This window comes from Monodelphis domestica, chromosome 1, assembly GCF_027887165.1.
Source record: "Monodelphis domestica isolate mMonDom1 chromosome 1, mMonDom1.pri, whole genome shotgun sequence".
Classification (NCBI taxonomy): domain Eukaryota; kingdom Metazoa; phylum Chordata; class Mammalia; order Didelphimorphia; family Didelphidae; genus Monodelphis; species Monodelphis domestica.
The window spans coordinates 165,118,717-165,141,343 of NC_077227.1; the positions used below are offsets into that span (position 1 = coordinate 165,118,717).

Genomic DNA, 22,627 nt, shown 5'->3' on the forward strand with positions numbered 1-22,627 from the left:
CAGCTCGCCCCTGGAAGAATTCTACAGAATGTCAAGGAATGCTATCCATCTTCACTTTATTAATAATTTTATTTGGGGGTTTTGGTTTTATATGAGTATTCTTTATAATAATGGCCAATATGGAAGTATATTTTGCATAATAGTACATGTTTAATCCAGATCAAATGGCTTACCATCTCTAAGAGGAGGGAGAGAATGGAGGGAGGGAGACAATTTGGATATTATAATTTTAGAATATGTACTTTGAAAATTATTACATGTAATTCAGAAAATAAAATATCTTCAAATAAAAAAAAGACTTGTGTGTGTGGGGGAAGCTAGGTCTCACAGTAGATAGATTGCCTGAAAGACTAAACCCCTTGGTTACAATTTAACAACCCCTCAAATACAGCTTATGACCTATTGTTGTATAAGTAGCTGGATGTATGCTGTTTCCACAGTAGAGTGCAATACTCATGAGACCAGGAATTATGTAACATCTAAACTTTATTTCTTTCCCCAACACAGCACAGGATTGGTAGATATATTAGGTGTCTGTTCCATTTATTCCAATAAGAGTTTATTAAGGGCTCACTATATATTAGATGGTATATTATTCCTTGGGGACACAAAGAAAAAGTGAAACATTCCCTGTCCTCACAAAACTTACATTCAGATAATGCATATTGAATCAACTTAATGTAAGCCAATAGATTTTTGGTTCATCTGATCAGTGTCTGTTGAATTGAAATCTTTTTAATCAACATTATTTCCTGAAGCTTCACAGTGGTGGTATAGTGTCAAGAGTACAGGACTTGAAGGGCAGCCAGGTAGTTCAACTGATGAAGTGCTAACCCTGGAGTTGGAAGGACCTGGAATCAACTATGACTCAGACTCTTCCAACTTTGTGACCCTGGGCATGTCACTTATCTCCTTTGCCTAACCCTTGCTCTGCTGTTTTAAAATTATTTCTAAGTCAGAAAGTAAAGGTTAAAAAGAGAGAGAGAAATCTACCCAATTCAAGGTCAGCTAGGAAGTCCACTGGATAGAGCAGCAGGCCTGGAATTGGAGGACCTGGATTCAAAATAGTCTCTAGCTATGTGACCCTGGGCAATCATTTAGCTCCATTTGCTCAAAAACAAACAAACAAAACAAAACAAAAAGGGTATATAGGTCTTGGAACCATGACCTAGATTTGAATCCTAGCACTAGAAATTGTTTGCTACAGGACCATAGATGGGTAAGCTATTTCAGCTCTCCAAATCTGTTTCCTCATCTGTAAAATGGAAGTAATATAACTTATACCACTTATCTTTTAGGGTTGGTATAAGTATGTAACTATGTAAATCTTAAAGTCCTATTTAAATAGGAACTTTTATTCATTTTTTCTGAACTTCCTCCTTCATGTAAATTTGTGACCAGCAGTGAAATGTCCAAAGATAGTAAGAAGGGTAGAAAAAAAGGATGAGGAGGACAAGTAGAAAGAAGAGGAAACCAAAAATTAAATCCATTAAATGATGTTGCTTAAGGGAAAAAAACTGGACTGAATGTAAAGACATAGTTCTGACATTAATTACCTATATGATGCTAGAAAAATTGCTTCATCTTCCCAGGTTTGTGTGTCCTCCTCTGCCAAATAAGGGGGTTGAATTGGATAGTCTCTAAGGTCATTTCAGATTAATAATCAATGGTTTATTATTTTGGCCTAGAGACTCTAGACTTTTTCATGCTCAGGCCAGAACTAACAATTGAGAGATTCCCTGGGAAATGTAATCAAGTTAGGCTGTGGCTAAGGTGGAGAAAACTAGAAGTAACCAGAATTTTGTGAGGTCTTTGGAATGGTTTTGAATCCCTAAGAATTTAATGAAACCAGTTTGTAGTCCGAACCTAGAGTGGTTAACCCAGTGTGGACCCTGGAAAGTCTTGGAGTCCTATGGGCTCAAAAGCTTTCCTGAGCTTTAAGATATAAGCTGTGCAGAAAAAAAGGAGTTATAGCAAACAAGTAAATATGAAAAATGTTTGCAGAATGTGCCTTGTTTTATGAAATCAAGATACCACCATCCATCATGGTAGCTAGATTGTTGAGCTGTGAGCATACAAGCAATAGCAGCTACCAATAATCCAAAATATAATGTCTAACATTAATTAGATCTTTAAGATTTTCAAAACATTTACATACATTTTAATAATTTATTTTTCCCAAGTACATGTAAAATAATTTATACATTCATTTTTTTTAATTTGAGTTCCAAATTCCCCCCTTTCTACCTTCCATTAGTAACTCCCTTCCATCCTTCTTCCTGAGATAGTAAGCACTCTGATATAGATATAATGATTACATACATTTTTATTTTTTAATTTTTAAACCCTCAACTTTCATTTTAGAAACAATTCTAAGTATCAGTTCCAAGAGAAAAGCGGTAAGGGATAGTCAATGGGGTTAAATGACTTGCCCAGGGTCACACAGAAGTGTTTGGTAGATTAGAACCTATGACATACTGTCTCTAGGCTCTCTATCCACTGAGCCATCTAATTTCCCTACTACAAACATTTTTTAAAGAAAAATTACTGATTGTTTTTAGTTCTGTGTCACCTTCATTTACAAATATATGCTTCGTCCTTCCCCATACCAAAAATAAAAATTAAGGGATTGGGGGTGGGGGAAGCAATCCAGTAAAACTAAGAAACACATCAACTAGTAGTATTTACACAGTTTGACACCCATAATCCCATACCTCTACAAAGAAGAAAGGTACATTCTCTTTTTGTTTGGCTATTTCATGTTTCCTCATTTAGTCCATTCAATAACCCTATAATTTGCTAGCTATTATCCCCTTTTTACAAGTGAGAAAATGAGTCTCAAAAAAGGCTTAATGGCTTGTCTAAGGTCATATAGTCACTAAGCATCTGAGACAAGATTCAAACCCAGGTCATACTGACCTTAGGCCCAAGATTCTATCTACTTTTATAAAGAGGACCAGCTTCTCTTAACCTCAGTGGTTTTTTGTAGACAAAAGATAAAAACAGAGAAAGACAAAACCTTCTTGGTGGAGTTTTAGACCACCCCATGCCTTATATTTCTTTATGTAAATCTGATTGTCCACAAAGGAGAGAGACAGAGATAGGCAAGAGCCAAGAGATCTCTTCATGTTAGAACTGTAGATCTGGAATCTGGTGTTTTAGTGACTTTCTTTCTTCATTTATGTTTCCTTGTGGAAGTCCTGTGGGCTGGGCTGTTTGCCTTAGTTTCCTCCTTTGTAAAATGAGCTGGAGAAGGAAATAGCAAACCACTTCAGTATCTTCACCAGGAAAATCCTACATGGGGTCATGAAGAGTTTGCCATGACTGAAAATGACCAAAACATCATTAACACTGAACTTTAGGCATAAAGTACAATGAAGGGTTTGGGAAGTGTGAATCTTAAAATCTCTCAGACTCTAACCTTAGAAGATTTGGTTAGGTTATTCCCCATTTTAAACAATGGAGGTACTTAGTCAGGAATGTATGTGAGAACTTAACCTTACTCCACCCATACTTGGGTATACTTTAGGGGAAGATAAAGTTGTAAAACTCCTTACTGAACAATGGAAAGGTACTTAACTCATACTTATAGTAAGGCCAAAAGCCCTTAAGCTAGGTCTATTTTTAGACTTAATACAAAAGGGTGCTAAGTACCAATGAAGGTTAAATTAGTCACTAAAAGGGAAAGCTTAGCAAAGAGATGTGAATTACTCAGAAGTTTTAGTCTACCCAGAGAAGGTGATAACAAGATGTGAATTAAGAAGGTGATAACAAGATGTGAATTAAGAATGGTCAGTCCTTTGGAAAATGTCTACTGTGATTGGTAGATGTGAAAATTTAGGGGAGGTGGCATAGGAGAAAATTCTCTTTAAAAGGAGGTCAGAGGCCTCTGGACTTAGTTCAGCTTAGGAAACTGAATTGGAGTCTCTCGGTGGCTGAACTTAGTTGAGCTCAGGAGCTGAACTGGAGGGTCTCTGAACACTAGAGTTTTGCTTGGAAAGATCTTGTTGTGAGTGATTAAAGACTGACTTAGTTTCTCTCTTAAAGAGAAAGGCCTAGGCCCTAGCCATTTCCTACTATTTCCTCTTATTCTGTCTTTTTCCCTTTCCTTAATTCCTTCATTTATATTAATTAAAATCTCCATAAAACCCAGATGACTTGGGTATTTCATATTTGGGAATTTTTCCCATGGCAATCACTTATTTTTTATTTAAATCAAGACACTAAAAATTATCTTTACAGTTTGGGCATTTCAAAGTCTTGAAACCATATTTTCACAGTCACAATTTATGGCAACCACTCTTTTATCTGTAACAGAAGTAACTATACCCAATAAAGCCATGGTTTGTCCTTGATAACATCTTTGATGGATATTGCTATTATCTCAGGTGTGCCCATGCCAGATTTTGTAAAACCCTGAAACACTCAAATATGAATTTTTTATAGCAGGATCATGGTGAGGAGATGTAAAGAAATATACATATTCAAGATGGATGTTTGAAGAGCCAGTTGATCTGCTGCCATTAGCTGGGACAATATCATAATCTCTCCAAGCCTCCATGATTTTTATCTATAAAATGGATATGTTGTCTACTCTGTCCATTTGACTGCATATGATAGTGTGGACAACAAGCATTCTTTGTCCTCTTGGGTTTTTTTTTTTTCCTATGACTATTAAGGAGTTCCACCATTTGGTCAGCAGGTGGGCTAAAGGATGGAGAAGCCTGGAAAAATCCCAAAGCCACTTCTAAGAAGAAAGAAGGCATCCAGGAGTGGAGAAGACATATAGTTGAGAGCATAGCAGTAAATAGTACCCAAAGATAGTGCCTAAATGATAGGTTTGTAGGAAAAACCTTTAACTCGTTATTTCTTTTCTTTTCTATTCTACAATAAATTGAAACTGGTCAAGAAGGGAGAGTGAGATAGAAGGAAGAAAGTAAAGGTATTCAACTTAAGTGGAGATAGTTATCTAATGATGAATAAGTCAAATAAAGTTAAATATATTATATTTTTAGAAACTGAGTTTAGAGACTAAAGCTGGGAGAAGAGAGAGATCATCAGTTTCAAGAGAAATAAAATCTATCATTTCGGGGTAATGTTAATTAGGGGGAAAATCAATAGAAAGACCAGGAGGCAATGATAAGACACAACCTGAGATTTTAGAAGCAGAGGAGCCTGTCAAAATGAAGGTGGAGGAAAGTTGGGGATAAAAGTTAGAGATGGTTAGGACAAAGGCTGAAAAAATATCATCTTTTCCACATTGCAGAAACATGTAAGTATATAGATATGAGCATCTTGAGGTTATAAATTGAACTGAAAACTTTTATAGGGTCAAGCTATTATTTTTACATGTTGGCATTTCTTGGCAAATACAATGGATGAACATTTATCCTAGCTAAGCTTAGGAAGGGTAGATAGGTAGTACAGTGGAGAGAGCACTGTCCTTAGAGGTCAAATCTGGTCTCAGACCCTTCTTACTTGTGAAACCCTGGGCATGCCACAAAATCCTGTTTGCCTTAGTTTCCTCATATGTAAAATGAGCTGGAGGAATAAATAATGTATTTTTGTCAAGGCAACCCTAAATAGATCACAGAATTAAATATTACTGAACAACAAAAAAACTACTCAAAGCAGCCTTTTGAAAAGCATCTGGGTGGTTCCATGACTTGAGTGTAGGGCCTGGAGTCAAAAAGACTTCGTGAGTTCAACCTGGTCCAAGGCACTTATTATCTGTGTGACTCTGGGAAAGTCATTTAATCCTGTTTGCCTCCCTTCCTCATACATGAAACGAACTGGAGAAAGAATGGCAAATCACTCCAGTATCTTTGCTTAAAAAAAAATGGGGTCACAGATAGTCAGATGTGACTGAAATTCTGCAATAACAACATCTAGAAGGTCAAAAGTCCATAATCTTTCTCCTGATAAAGGAAAACATTCTATTTTTATTGCTTGCTCTGCTTATGCCCCAACCAAATTCTCTCTTTCTCTCTGTCTCTCTCTCTGTCCCTCTGTCCGTCTGTTTCTTTTTCCCTTCATTCCTTTTTTTTTGTTTCCCTCCCTTCTTGTCCCCCTCCTTTCCTCTCCTTCTTTCTTTCTCTTCTTTTCTCTCTCTTTCCCCTCTGTCTTCTCTCTCATTTCCAAGGTATTTCAAGAATTTTGGATTGTACACCCTCCCCAGTTTCACCTATATTTGGCAGCACATTTCAGATACAAGATTTGACCTCGGTGTGTAGGGTGAAGTGTTTATTAAGGGATCTGTGGAGGGAGGAGTTAAGCAGTGAAGGGGTCCAAGCTTGTGATTTTGTCAATGTGAGCAAACTCCTTTCACCAATACAGGGTATTGCTATGTGATATCAGAAGAGCTACCGTAAAAACTAAGGAAATGTGTGATGGAAAAATATTATACTCAGAATCAGGACAGTCCTGGGTTCATCTATGCATCTAAGTGTATTTAGCTTTTTGTTCTTAGATAAGTCAGCAAAATCTTTCTTCCCTTTTGTTTTGCCATCTGAAATGGAGGGCTTTTATATGGCATTTTATTATTGATAGAGTATTTTGCATGCCTCTCTTTTGATCCAAAAAAAATGAAATGTAATATAAATAGTTTAGTATTGTTCCTATTTGATAGGTGAAGAAACTAAGGCTCAAAGAGGCAGCTGACACTGTGACTGGGGTCAGGGAGACCTGAGTTCTAATTCTGAATCAGATACTTTGTAGCTAGGCAAGTCACTTAATAGCTACCTGCCTCAGTTTCCTCAACTATAAAATGGGGATGATAATAGCACCTACCTCCCAGGGTCATTGTGAGACTCAGATGATAAAATATGTGTAATGTGCTGATCATAGTGTCCAGCACATAGTAGGTGCTTAATAATTGCATGTTCTCTTCTTACACCCAAAGTCACACAAGTGGTAAGTAGTAAAACCAGGAAGGCCTCCAAATTCATTTTTTCCTTAAATCCTGTACTCTGTTGCCTTTCAAAGACAGGGCTAGACTAAAAGATATAAAAGGTCTTTTCTAGGTCTGAAATTCTGTAGTATAATTCATTCTGAGCCCTTAAGAAACATTTGGCCATTTGTCTATTCATAGCCACTTGACTTTTATTGTACTAAAGTACACAACACACTTGAGGTAGTAAATGTGGAAGGAGACACAAAAATACTAACTGTGCAAATGTAAGGTATTGTATTAGGAACCCAAATAGTATATATTTAATCAGAAAAAAATTAAAGGTCAACTGTCTGCCACAATGTAGGATAATAAAAAGCATATGACTCACTGCTCAAAAAACAAGATTTATGTTTTATAAAGAATGTTGCTGGTAATGTGTTTTTGGCTTTTTTTTTTAATACTCAACCAAAGTTAGAAGTACACATTTTTTAAAAGCCTAACTGAATAAGTTGTCACATGGCTCATGACCAATCTGCATATTGTCCACCTGTCTAGCTGTAATTAGCAACCAGAGGATACATAGAATTGGATAATGGATAAACGTGTCCCTCTCTTAACTCATGTAATTTCTATTTCTTTGTGCAAATGTATCTTCTAATATGTTTTTGACGCCAATACAGAATCCCTTTGTACAGTCCTGTTCTAGAGACAGTGAACATAGTACATCTATCAAGTGGAAGCAAGGGATGGGTCATAGAGTTTGTATATAAAAGCAATATTCCTGCATTAATTCTTTTGCTTCATTTTTATTTTGTATTGTGTCCTAGTGTTTTCTTTTTTAATAGGCTGCTAGATTGATTGTATCCCATTTGTATGGAATAAAAATAACAAATTTTATTTGCATTTATGGATGCTCTAAGGTTTACAAAGTGATTTCCATTTGTAATACCTTTTGATCCTCACAGCAATCTATGAGATGGATAATGTCAATACTATTATTTTCATATTACAAATGAGGAAACTAAGGGCCTAAGAGATCTTAGCAATGATTTCACAGCTTATAAATATCAGAAAGAGGAGTGAATCCATATATCTTGGTTCCAGGTCTAGTACCATAAACATATTCATTGGTTTTATATAGCATTCTTTTTTTTTAAACCTTTACCTTCGGTCTTGGAATCAATATTGTATATAGGTTCCCAGGCAAAAGAGTGGTAAGGGCTAGGCAATGGGGGTCAAGTGACTTGCCCAGGATCACACAGCTAGGAAGCATCTGAGGCCAGATTTGAACCCAGGACCTCCATCTCTAGGCTTGGCTCCCAATCCACTGAGCTACCCAGCTTCCCCCTTTACATAACATTCTTAATAGTATCCATAATGATTTTAAAATTAGACATTTTCTAACCATGATGTAAGGGATTTCTGAGGCTGACCATGTAAGAACTTCATTATTACCAACAACAAAGTAACAGAATCTGTGATTTCACTGAATATGGCATTTTTCTGTTGTTTGTGTACCAAGGCATACTGGGACCATCTCAGAGTAGACTCAAAGTAGTGTATTCAGGACTCTGATGCAATGGGGTCTGAGCTAAAACGGAGAGGAGGATACAACACCCCTTTCTCCAACACCCTCGCTTTGAGAGATGGGGATGACTTGCATTTTATATCAGTCAGTCTTCAACCATTGCTACCAACACTTCCCCTAGTTTTCTGAGGTCCCCTAATTCCAAGATAACTAAAGGTAGCACAGAAAAGTGGGTTGGAGCTTGTGGTTAGCACACAAATGCTGTTCTTAGTAGGTAAATCATATGAGACAAACCATTACCTCACCAGTGCCCACTGCTTCCCTTCATAGAGTGCTCAACCTGAAAGATATTACCTTGGGACCTTTCTATCATGTCAATACAATCTCTTTCTGCTAAATATTGATCCTGTCTTCTATCTTTCTACTCTATTTTCATATGAAATAATGTATTCCTAGCTGTTTCTGTCTCCATGATACCCTATGTGCCTGAATATAACTTATAACCATTTAAAACAATCTCAATTTAAATGTATTTCAATGTAATTTTGAACGTCATGTATGAGTAATATAATTTAAAAAAATGTTTTGTGCTTGATCTCAAAGGTCTTTTTTCAAGAAAATGAGGATCCCTCTTGCCTAATTAGCAAAATACTGGCACTATCACGATTGATCAGGAGTTCTTCCAGGAGCTATAGCATTTCTGGGAGTTGTTATTTGGGAATTTATTGCAGGAGGTAGTCTGTGGGTTCTTTCAACTTCTATTTTATCCTCTTGTTCAAATCTATCAGAGCAGTTTTCTTTGATAATTTCTTGAAATATGATGTCTAGACTTTTTTTTTTTGGTCATGACTTTCAGGTAGTCCAATAATTCTTAAATTGTCTCTCCTGGATTTATTTTCTAGCTTAGTTGTTATTTTTAAATGAGATATTTCTTATTTTCTTCTTTTATTTTTTCATTTTTTATTGTTTCATGATGTTTTATGAAGTCATTTGCTTCTATTTGCCCAATTCTAATTTTTAAAGAATGAAATTCTTCCATGATGTTTGATCCTCATTTTATATTTGGTCCATTCTAGTTTTTATGGAACTCTTTTCTTCATTGTATTTTTTTGGGTCTCTTTTTCTAGTTGGTCAATTGTGTTTTTTAAGCTGTTATTTTATTTTTTATTACTTTCATTTCTTTCCCCCCTTTTTTCCAACCTGTCTTATTTGATTTTTAATCCCTCTTTGAGTTCTTCCAGTGCTTGAGAACAATTTCCATTTTTCTTTGAAGTTTTGCATGTGGTTGCTTGGATCTCACTGTCCCCTACTGAGTCTGTGCTTCATTCTTTGTCACCATAGAAATTTTCTATAGTCAGATTTTTCTTTTGCTGTTTGCTCAATTTCCTAGCCTTTTTTTCCCTGAGGACTGGAATTCTGAAACCTGATGATTCTTTCTCCTCTGCTGATGGCTTGAAAGGTCTCAGCACTGTGAGCTATTTTCCCCTGAGGCCAGGTCTTCTCTTCAGTGAAGGCTTGAAAAGGCCAACCACTATGGACTTCTGGGCTTCACTGTGGGCTGGTTTCAGGACCTCAGACTTCAAAGTGGTGGGTTGGGATGTGGAGTGCTCTGTTGTTGGTGTAGTCAGGGTCTCAGGATCCTAAAGTTTGTCTATGCCAAGGCTCATAATCTGACACAGTACGTAGGGGGCTGGTTGGCCAACATTCCTTTGCATGCAGTTTTACTTTGGTTCCTCCTTATCTCATGAAAATTGACTCTCTGCCTATTTTTCAAGTTGTATTCAGCAAGAGAACCCCCTCACTCTGTCTTGCTGTTGGCTTTTAACCCCTTCCATTTTGAGGTGCTTTTTAAAGATTGGTTTGGAAGGATTGTCAGAGTGGTTTCAGTTTTTCTTGCTACTAAACTGTTGTGTTGGTTTGCCCCTGCCCCCAGGAGCTATATAGTCTAGGCACAATGTGGTTCTTCATTTCACAATGTGGAAATTTTGAGGTGTGGATAAAAGAATAAGTCAGAGGCATCATGATTGCCTTTTATGTCTGTAGGTTCAGGCACTTGGAGGGGTCAGGCTTGTAACAATGTAATTTCAAAATACATCTATCTATAATATTGCAAATTCTGTTAAACTTGGTTGAGGTATCACTTAATTTTGCTTCATTATTTTTCTTTTTTTCTTTTTTGTTTTTTCATCCTTATTATAAGAGATGATTTGCTTGGGAGGGGAGATTGGAAGATATATCCTTGTAAATGAAAGTGACATGAAAACAAAAGATTACATTTTTCAAAGTCAAAAAGTCCCCATATCTCATAGTGTATAACATCTAAAGCAGTCTTTTTGAATTGATATTTATTCAAAGGTCTCTACACATCTTCATAAAAGAATGCTTGGACACTAAGAGAATAAAGAACATAGTCTTTTAGTCATTTGGAATCACATACAATCTGACCTTGAGCATTATTGTAAATTTCTTGTCTAGGGCCTATTTCAAGCCAATCTCATGTGAACTCTCTCTCTATGCTTAGTCTGTAGATGAGATAAATTGCCTAGGGAATTATTCAGCCCTTAAAAACACATGGCCTTCTTAATTTTAAAAATTAATAAGTATAGAGGTATTTTTAATAAAACAGAAAGAAATGTTCTAATTAAAATATATAACATGAATTAGCCATATTTAATTGGATATAATGTGGCAAAGAAGAAAGAATAGAATATTGCCATTTTCTTTCCACTGTGAAAGTCTCTCAGGGAGATGGGGTCATATATTGTCTTCATAGGGAAGCCAGTCTCCTTTCTTTGATGTTCTCTTATTTTTAGTCCAAATCTGTTACATCATATTTGAAAAATTTAAACAAATTTGTCTTCGTCCAAATATGGGATACCAGACAGAACCTGAACTATAAACTTGCTTTGACTCTTATGGATGTGTGTGTTTATGTAGTTTCAAAGAGATACATTATTTCTTAATGTAAAACCTTCCGAACAAAAAGTGCTATCTAAAAATAAATAAACAATGGAATGTGCTCCCTTAGGAGGTGATGTGTTCCTCATTTATTGGAGATCTTCAGAGAGAGACTAGGGGCAAGGTGATGAATTGCTGGGATGAGATAAAGGAGATTTCTGTGGAGATGGGTTCAGTTCTGCAAATTGTGACATGTTTATTGTTATTATTATTACTTATTAAGGACCTACTATGTGAAAAACATTCCGTTAGAGGTACAAAGTTGAAAACCTATGAGAAATCCAAATGAAGTATCTGCTTTTGTTTCTCTTCTCCTTTATCCCTTTTATCTCTTTTTTATGCTCCTTTCCTCATAAAGCCGTCAGTGTCCAATGGGTGTCAAAGAGAATTCCAGCAGTTTCTTACTGGAGCTCTGGTCTTACATGTGTGCTCTCTATCTCTTTAACAGCACTGAGGAGTAGATCGGGTCGTTCCATCATCAATGGAAACTGGGCAATTGATCGACCTGGTAAATATGAAGGCGGAGGGACAATGTTCACCTACAAGAGACCAAATGAAATCTCTAGCACCGCAGGAGAATCCTTTTTAGCTGAAGGTCCCACTAATGAAATCCTAGATGTCTATGTGAGTTTGTACCATTTGTGTTTTTCTTCTTATCATGTTCTTTGTTCCTAGGATGATACTGACAAATGCTACCATCTGATTTCATGTTTAACCATAGCCCCTCCAAGGTGCCCATTAACTGCCCATATTATTTTGACCATATATCTCTGAATTTGCCAAGCTCACAAGAAATCTAAATTGTACCAGATGCTTGTTACCTTCCAAGTTTATGGACCTAGTAAAACCAATTTTACTTGTTGAACCAAATCAGAGGTAAAACCTACTTTTTATTTCATGAGACCTGGATTTCCTCCAAGTCCTTTCCTTCTCATGCTAATTTGGCATGTTCTAGTTTTATGGCAGACCAAAGCAAATGTCCTGGGCAAGGCAAGCCTTCCTTATAGGTTTGAGCCTTCTTGATACCATATTAAAGTGAGAGCAGAAATCAAAGCCCCGGTGCACACCAGATGAACCAATAAAGTTCCTTGTTACAGGTGAGGTTTATTAGGAGCTCCCTGTTTCACAAGAGATGTCGCTTTAATTTTCTTTATGTGAAGGCGCAACACTGACTTTCTCAGGAGGGGGGGAAAGTCCATATGCCTTATTTTTTTTAATTAAATCAAGAAAATCACCAGCATCTGTTTCCTAAGGGATTGCAAAAGCAAAAAAAACAATCATGATGCTTTTTTTTAGTGCCTAAACAAAGAATACTTCACTGTCATACACTTCATGGACTCTACACTTTATGCAATGATCAGTATATACAAGTTTAACATATGTAATTAGGATCATCATCACCACTATTATCACTAACACACATAAGTTCCTTGTTAATTAGTGCATTGGCTAAAAATCGTCTTTATGATAAAGAAAGGCTTCTCACATTTAACTTTCAGGATTCTCTTGTAGACTAATAAGCAAGAGTAGCAATTTGAATCTGAGTAAATTTCTCAATGTAAAACCCATGAGTTCAAAATTCATGCTGGGTGGTCTGGTAGAATAGATGTCAATAGTTCTATAAATATTAAAAGGGTCACATTGGCAAAATATGTTCCAGGCAAAAGAAAAGCGGATGCTCTGTGGTGGAGGTAGTGGCACACGGCAATGTGAAAAATGTCCAGGATTTGAAGTCAGAGAGCTTAAATTCAAATCTCATCTCTAACTGTCCACTTCCTTTTTGAACATGGGGCAAGTCACTCCTTCCTGGGCCTGATGTCCCTCTTTTATTAAAGAGAATAGATTAGGCTGTGTGGAAGGGAAGGTTCCTAATCTAAGCTGTAAGTAACGATTATGGCACAAACCTAGTTGGGAAGTGGGAGCAATGGGAAAGGAGACTTCTAGGAGAGACATCTCATAAAGAAATGAAACTTTAGGGAGAAAATAGAGACCTTGAGACTATGGCTCAGTAAGCTCCCCCTTGGGGAGGGGGAACTGTGGGTCTTGGCTTGGGAGGAGATCATCTGGGAAATACACAGGTATGGTGAGAGGTGGAAGTGGGTAAGGACAGAATGATGTTGCAGAGACAGTCCCCCTTAGGATGTAAGGGAAATGTCATGGGACTAAGTGGAGAAATGAGGTAACAGTGTAAAGGAGACCCCCTTCCCCCAGGGAAAAAAATGTGCATGGGAAGAAGCCCCAGTTGCCCTGCCCTGGTACAGATCTTTGTCAGATTCCTATTTCAGGAAGATTACAGTTATATTGTTGCTGAAAGGTCTACAGGAAGTAAATTATCCAACTGAACCAAACTTGAGTTTTAATTTCCTCCTATTTTCTTTGTTTCCTGCACCCATTTTTCCCATTCCATGGAGACAGTGAGAAGATCACTGGGTTTGGAATAAGTGGGTGCACTTTCAGATCCTGCCTCTGACACATTCTATGGGACTCTGAGCTAGGCATTTAACCTTTCTGGGCCTCAGTTTCCTCATCTGTAAATTGAGAGGGTGGGACTACATGACATCCGAGGTCCTTTTCAGATCTATATATATTGATCTTGGGCAATTCATTCCCCATCCCCACCCATGACCCTCTTTAATATTGGATTTCATTATTATTCTGATAATAAATTAGATGAGCAAAGTGCTACGAAAGCAGAAGCCAGACAACACAGAAATTGAACTTTCCCCACTTTACATTTTCCTCTAATCTAGAGCTAGCCCTACATACCAGAATGGCCTGCTTTCAAATAAAACTGACAGATTTCTGGTTGCACCAAGATTCTAGTCCCAAGTCTTCCTCCTTACTATTTGCATACCGTTGGCCAAGTCACTTGACTTCTTTTGACCTCAGTTTCCTTATCTGTAAAATGAAAGGATCCTGTTACATAATTGCTTTGGTTCCTTCCAACTCTTTATTGTTTTCACTTTCTCACACATGAATCTCTTTCGCCACCTAGTGTCCAGTTAAATGGATTTTTCTGCTGAGTGACACCTATCATTTTGACCTCTTTTGACAGGGAAAGCCTAGTGGTGATGGAAGGAAGCCAGAAAAAACCTACACATGTTGTCCCTTCTTCAATCTTTCCTCTTTCAGCTCTATCTTCTTAGTTTTAGCAGTATTTTTTTCTTTCTCTCAGGAAACCAAATTTTGTATTTCTACTTAAAGAATACAAGGGAAAAACATTTCATTGCTCTAATTTGTAATTCTGATCACTGCTTCACCCACATCAGGCTTATAATTATGGATAAGGACTAGACCAGTGATTTCATTGGCATAGGGATCTCCCAGAGGAGGAATCTCTCTACCAGTGCACATTGGGACCTTCTCCAGTCTTACATAGGGTGCTTGGATTTGATTAGCCCAGTTTGTGTCAGAGGGGTCAGCTCTCCATCTACTACATCTGTGAGCCTAAAATGTAAACAATGCTCATAAGAGTGTGCAGCTGTATTGAATAAGATAACATCTGTCTTTGTTTTCTTAGATGATACACCAGCAGCCCAACCCAGGTGTCCACTATGAGTATGTTATCTCAGGGACTAATGCTATTAGCCCACAGCTACCACCTCATAGAAGACCAGGTAAATCCTATTTCTGTTGTTGTTTTTGGCAGCAGGGAATTTGTGTGTGTATTGGTTATAAATTCTCATTCTGTTCTTATTCCTGCTTCTTCAGTCTCAAATGACTGAGGAGAAAATCCATACTAATATATTTCCAGATTGAAGAGCTTTGCTGTAGGATCATCTCCTTGTGTCTGAACTTTATTTATAAAAGGTTCCTTTTTTCTATTGCAAGGAAGAAATGTTTATTCTTCATCTGCCTCTGCATTTTAGTAATTTGAAATGTCTTATCTATTTTGCCCCAGTCTCAGAAAATTCCAGTTTTAACCTATGAAAACAAACAGTTGAATCTGAAATAAATACCAAATTTTACCAGTTGTCAGGGCAAAATATCCTAAAAACACAGACAGTAATTTGAAAGGTGACACAAGGGTCCTCTCACCACACCCAGTGTTTACTAGCTATCTATGGTGCTAGTTCCTATGATCCTGTCCATTATACTGACCTGTTATTCTTACCATTTGTTTCAATATCTTGTTAGAAGGCTGGGGCCAAAGTCCTCTAAGTAAAAAGATTTTACTTTAAAGGGAAGGATTCTATGGTCTCCTTTAGGTTTTCCCATTGGAAACCTGGGGAGTTCTTCAGAATTGCTTAATGTCAGGGACAAATCCCAGGGTGGAGGAGAGTAGGCCTGGGCAAGATATCTCAGTGGTTTCCTTGGACAGTCAAGGAATAACACACAAGTGTGCCCAAGTATGGGAGAAATGTGTTAGAAGGTAATTGTTAGAAAGACCCTAAAATAAACTTCATCTACCTCAATTTTGCCTGGGTCTACCTAGCCCTGACAGCTGTATGTACCCTTTTCTCCTCCTTGACTTTGCTGATCTAATTAGCTTTTTAAAATTATGAAGTCATATAAACTACTTCATTAAATAAACTTCTGAGTATTTCCTATTTACTTGTTTTGATTTTTTAAAATTTGTGCATAAGTAAGCTTAAAAGAGGTCTAGGATAAGAGTACCTGATTAAAGGGACTAAAATAAACAAAATAACTGCCTGAAAATAGTTTGTAATAGCAACTGGAAGTTACTACCTATTTAAAATGTCTGTAATTATTCCACATTGGCAACATTCTATTTTATGGAGCAATCGCTAATACTGAAATGTATTTGTGGATACTGCTTAGCCTGTCTGGTTGTGCGTCTCATTCTTAAAGAGTCTGTCAGAATTTTGGAGAGTTCCCTTCATTCCCTGGGTTTCTTCTTGTCTTTGTCTTCCCCTAGGAGAACCTTTCAATGGACAGCTCGCAGTGCCAGATGGAAGGAATCCAGAGGAAGAAGAGAAGCAAGAAGAGAAGAAATTTCCCAGTGGGGAGATGGAAATATTTACTGAAGACAAAGTCCACAGCTTTCCAGTGAGACAGCCTGAAAGATTCTCACCCCACCAACCAGACAACCTGGTCCCAGTTCTACAATCACCACGGAGAACTAGAGACCATAATTGGAAGCAGGTTGGGACAACAGAGTGCTCAGCTACCTGTGGGAAAGGTGAGACATGAATGTGGCCTGTGAGAATCTTAAAAAACATCTAGCATTAGGTTAGTGTACTCGAGTATACTTAAAGAGTAGTGAATTAAACAACCCTTTTGATTCTTTGCCCAAATCTTTAGTTGTCAAAATATGGCATGGGACCTCAGGGGTGCTAGTGTTTCAAGTCCTTTATAACTCATTAGGGAAGGAAAGGAGTATAAACATTTCTTGAGCACCTACTAAGTGCCAGGAACTATGCTCACCACTTTACAAATGTTGTCTCATCTTGATCCGCATAGCCCTACTTTACAAATGAAGAAACTGAGGCAGATAGAGGAAAGTGACTCACCCAGGTCCACACATTCTGACCAAAGCACTACTGCTTCTATTGGAATCTTCTATTTTCTAATCTTCTATTAGAATCATAAGATTTATTTTATCTAGAGTCATTAGTCTAATATGTTTATTTGACAGATGAGGAAAAAGGAAGCCCAGAGATGTTAAATGACTTGCCAAGATCACACAGGAAAAGTAGCAGAGCCAGATTTTGAACTCAGCTATTCTCTACTTTCCAATGTATTTTCTACTATACCGAATCTTGAACAGAATGAGAAGACATTCATAGGTCAGTGCCAACTTGGTTGGCAATAAAAGTCTCTAAATACCTTTCTTTGACCCCATGCTATTCAACATTTTTATCAGCAACATGTTTTAAGGAATAGAAAATATGTTTATCAAGTCTGGAAACAACACAAAGCTAAAAGTGGTTGTTATCATAGTGGATAGTGGAGTTAGGATTCAAATTGTTTGGCAAGCTATGGTGGTAGTCTGAATCTAAAGAGATGGAATTTAACAGAAATAAAACTGTGCAAATGAAAATGGAGGAGACATGGATGGACATCAGTTGTGGGGGGGGGAAGATCTTGAATTTCTAATAATAATAATAATAGTGACAGATATAGTACTTTAAATTTTCTGAAATATTTTATATATTTTTAACTTACTTGAGCCTCACAACTGCTTTGTGAGATAAATCATAGAGATATTACCTCCAACATGTTACATCTGAAGAAATTGATATTCAGAGTGATTAATTCACTTGCCAATACTTATGAAGCTACTGTGTCAGGTTGTTGTTCTTCAGTTGTGCCCAACTCTTCATAACCCCTTTTGGGGTTTTCTTTGCAAGATACTGGAGAGTGGTTTGCCATTTCCTTCTCCATCTCTTTTTACATATGAGGAAACTGAGGCAAGCAGGGTACACAGGGAGGGGTGAGGTCAGATTTGAACTCATAAGGATGAGTCCAGACCCAGGACATTACCCACTGTGCCATCTAGCTAACGCATTAAGAATCAGAGGTAGAAATCCAACCCATGACTCTCCTGAGTTCCACCATCTTTTCAATACACCAATCAACTAAATGGGAATGGTTGACTGGTACAAAATTTGTTCTAGATAAAGACAGGCAGAGGGTTCAAAAGAAGTAAATGCTTCCTCTTTTGAATACACTCTCCCCTTATCCTCTGGAGTATTGTGTTCGGTTCAGATCTTTATCATTTAGAAAGGACATTGGCAAATTGGAGAGTGTTGAGATGGAAGTGAGCAGAATGGTGATAGACCTCCAGACCATGTCTGAGGATTAGCTGAAGAAACTAGGGATGTTTAGACTTGAAAAGAGAAGGATTAGAGGACATATGCTAACTATGCAAACATTTAAAGGATTATCAAATTGATCCTCAGTTTCCTCCCCTATAAAATGAGAGTATTCAGATGAAGGGTTACTCTGAGATAACATCTAGCTCTAAATAGATATCTTCTGCTTGTCCTCAAAGGGTAGAATTAGTAAAATATCACCAATAGAATTCCAAAGCTCCTGATTTAGAGTCAATTTAAGTCAAAACTTCCTAAAAATTTAGTCCTGCCCCAAATTAAAATGGGCTGCCTTGAAATAGAAAGCGTAGATTTTCCCCTCATTGTTTATCTTTGAATGAAGGTTAGATGACCCTTGGTTAGGGATGTTGTATAGAGAATTACTATACAGGCAGAGGTGAATAGTACCAGATGGTCTGGGAGATCCCTTATCTCTAAGATTCTAATCCAGTGGTTGGTACCTTCTGTGTCTGTACTAAATGACCTTGTAAATGATAGCTTTCTTGATAGTGATTATATTTCACTTGTCTTACCAGAATCATAGAATATCATAGCTAGAAAGTAACATTAAAATCATTTCCTAACATTTATTCATTTTACAGACCAGAAAATGGTTGGTCAGAGACAAGAAGTGACTTGATTAAGATCATATAGTTCATTTGTAGTACCTAACTGTAGGGTTCAGAAACTCTAGCTACTATGCTGTTAAACTAGGAACATTCCTGGGGTTTGTCTTTTTCACCCTTCATTGTGGTCACAACTTTTCTCTTGGTTTTGCGTCATTTTTCTCCCAGGTTGCAATGTGCTCTCCCTACCTATTGGTCCTAATAACAATAAGTCATCCACAGAAATTTTGATGCCTTGTTGGTAATGCAGCAAAGCTTCTTAAAGAAGTTGGAGACTTCAGAATTCACTTTGCAGCTGTGAGAAAGCCTAATCAGGAGAAAATAAATCTAAGAGAATGATGCCATCATAGCCCATCTTAAATTGTTTCTAACAAGGAGGCAACTAGGTGGCTTAGTGGATAGAGAGAGCTAGTCTTGGAGTTGGAAAGCCCTGAGTTCAAGTCTGATCTCAGACACTTACTAGCTATGTGACCCTGGGCAAGTCATTTAACCCTGTTTGCCTTAGTTTCCTCATCTATAAAATGAGCTGGAGAAGGCAATGGCAAATCATTCCTGTATCTTTGCCAAGAAAACCCCAAATCGGGTCATGAAAAATCAGACAGATAAAAAAACAATTGAGCAACAATAATGAGGTTGCAAGTTTTCTTAGCCCAAGGAACATATATTATCCTACTTTTTCATCTCACAGTGATTATTGTGGTACCAGCCACATAGTAAGTGCCCAAGACTAGCAAGGCTGTAGGATTTTACAACTGGAAGGGTCCATCTTATCCAACTCTTCCCCTCATTTACTGACAAGGAAACCAAAACTCAGAAAAGTTTTATCAATTTCTGGAATTACATAGGTAGTAAATGCCTGAGCTGAGGCTCAACCTCAGGTCTTCTGAGTCCCAGGTTATCATCCTTTCCCCTGTAACTAAGAACATTTGGACTTATTCTAACTGACTGGATTAAATTAAAGAAAGTATATAAAGTATCAGAACAATTTGACATCAGAAGATTATTTGAAGGAATTGGGAATATTTAGACTGGAGAAAAGGACATGCTGTTTTCAAGTATATGGAAGGATTTAAACTTGTTTTTCCTAGCTTTAGAGCACAGTTTTGCAAGTCACCAAAAAAAAAAAAAAGACTGATACAGGCTTGATTTTCAGGAAATACATCCTAACTATTATAGCCCGCCTAAAGTGGAATGACTGCTTAGAAAGGCTCACTTAAGACCTTTAAATGATCACTGGATTCCCATTTGCAAGCTGTTATAAAGGAGATTCTTCTTCAGGTATAGGTTGTGCTTGATGATATCCAGAGCTCCTTCCATTTCTGAAATTTTGCTATTCTGGGAGGTCTGCTTCATGGATAATCAAAGGACAGAATCAGCTTGGACTAAAAGCCAGAAAAGTCTGCTCAGCTAACTAGAAAAGGGGATGTCAGATTAACCAAAAGTTTAATGAACCTGGAAAGAAAATACTGACTTTTTAAGGAACCTAACAAAAAAAACTCGTAGAAACAGGAATGGGCTAGAATGAAGAATTCTTGACCAAAAGAACAAAGTAAGACTTACTTCTTAAACTGAAGAAAACTAAGCCTTATAGGTATTCTCTGTCTTGGTTATTGCCTGTGTATACATAGCTTATGTCTTCAAGACTACAGTAAAATTGTTTTGTTTTATTTCAGAGGACTAGCTTGGAGGCATGTTATAGTAGTCATTTTAGGGGAAAATGCTTATTAAAAGTTTAAGGTAAAGGTGATAAGTGCTATAAATAAGAGCACTAACTTTCCAGGTAATAATACCCACTACAAATAAAAGCAATTTTTTTTTGGTCTAGAGAGTTATATTAAAAAAAATCAATATTTACTGAATATCTCCAAACCTTCTGCTTCCTCCTCCTCCTCCTCTTACTATAATCCAGACTTTCACCCTTGGGTTCCTGGACTCTGATTTATTTTCACTAGCTCTTATCAGATCCCAAGCTCACCACAAGACTTTCTGGCCATCTCCTAGCCATAGTACTATGCTCAAACCTGCTCCCCTTACCTTCTTTTCTCAACTCTATCTTCCCTAAATGCATTATAATTATTAGAAAATATACTCTTCTTTTTTAATTAATTAATTAATTAAATTAATTTCAAATATTTTCCCTGGTTACATGAATCATGTTCTTTCCCTTCTCTACTGCCTCCACCCTCCCATAGCCAACACATACTTCCACTGGGTTTTATATGTGTCATTGATCAAGACCTATTTCCATATTATTGATATTTGCACTAGGGTGATCCTTTAGAGTCTACATCCTCAATTGTATCCCCATCGAACCATGTAATCAAGCAGTTGTTTTTCTTCAGTGTTTCTAGTCCTACAGTTCTTTCTCTGGATGGGGATACTGGTTTTTCTCCTATATCCCTCCAAGTTGTTCAGGATCACTGCATTGCCACTAATGGAGAAGTCCATTACATTCAATTGTACCACAGTGTATCAGTCTCTGTGTACAATGTTTTCCTGGTTCTGCTCCTTTCACTCTGCATCACTTCCTGGAGGTCGTTCCAGTTCTCATAGAATTCCTCCAGTTCATTATTCCTTTGAGCACAATAGTATTCCATCACCAACAGATATCACAATTTGTTTAGCAATTCCCCAATCGATGGACAACCCCTCATTCTCCAGTTTTTCACCACCACAAAGAGCGAGACTGTAAATATTTTTTTACACGTATTTTTCCTTATCTCTTTGAGGTAAAAAACAAAGGACAAGCATTCTTTTGAAACATTTTGGGCATAATTTCAAATTACTTTCCAGAATGGTTGGATCAATTTACAACTCCACCAGCAGTGTATTAGTGTCCCAATTTTGCCACATCCCCTCCAACATTTATTACTTTCCTTTGCTATCTTATTAGTGAACCCGCTAGGTGTAAGGTGGTACCTCATAGTTGTTTTGATTTGCATTTTGAAAATACACTCTTCTGAAGGCAGTAGATGGCTCTGGGAACAGAGGGCCAAGACTGGAGACAGGAGATCTTGGGTTTGAATTTGGCCCCAGATACTACCTAGCCGTGTGACCTTGGGCAAGTCACTTAACCCCCATTGCCTAGCCTATACCACTCTTCTGCCTTGGAATGAATACTTAGTATCAATTTTAAAAACAGAAGATAAGGATCTTTGAAAAAATAAAGGTAGGTTTTCTGTAAAATAGGACAAAATACTTGAGCTTTGTAGCTCAGGGGATGTTTGAAAGGAAAACACTTTTTTTTACTATAAAGAAATATATAAATGTGAGCTCTTATTGTCAGAAAATATAATTCTAGAAGCAATTAGCAAAGAATGGGGAAATATAGGTGTGTTCTTGAAACAAGAAACTAAGAAATAATAGAGCTGGATAAAATGTAACTTTGCCAAGATTTTCTCATTTGATATATTTTATAGTTAACCAACATCTCTTTTCTTGTGCAGCCATGATAGGTCTTAATTGGCACATAATTATATCTGATATAATAATGTCTCATATTGCAAAGTTTTATTGCAAGAGCAATTTACACAAATGGTCATCTCGGCTTCAATACAGCCTTATAACTAGCTGTTCAGTTCTATAAGAACTTTGTTCTCTGTCCTAGCAAATTATCTGAGGTATGTCAAATTAATAGAAACAGTTAGAAGTGTTCATTGCATTCAAACATTTGCTTTGACAGTAATCTCTTGAGTTGTAGTTGCAATTAGAAGGAGTTTGAGGCAACTATGGGTCAGAGGTTAGGAGCTCTAGGCTTGGAATCAGAAAGACCAGAGTTCAAATGTGGCCTCAGATACTTCCTATTTGTGTGACCCTGGGAAAGTCACTTACCTTCTGATTACCTGAC

General features: G+C 37.2%; 1 protein-coding gene across 1 annotated transcript in view; it reads left to right on the top strand.

Annotated features, from left to right (window-relative positions):
* Positions 1-22,627, top strand: part of THSD4 (thrombospondin type 1 domain containing 4) — a 995,684-nt gene that overhangs the window by 892,355 nt on the left and 80,702 nt on the right. The window contains exons 9-11 of the mRNA XM_007479653.3: positions 11,827-12,002; positions 14,899-14,995; positions 16,258-16,521. Of these exons, the coding sequence (XP_007479715.2) occupies positions 11,827-12,002; positions 14,899-14,995; positions 16,258-16,521 (537 nt within the window). The remainder of the gene's footprint in view (positions 1-11,826; positions 12,003-14,898; positions 14,996-16,257; positions 16,522-22,627) is intronic.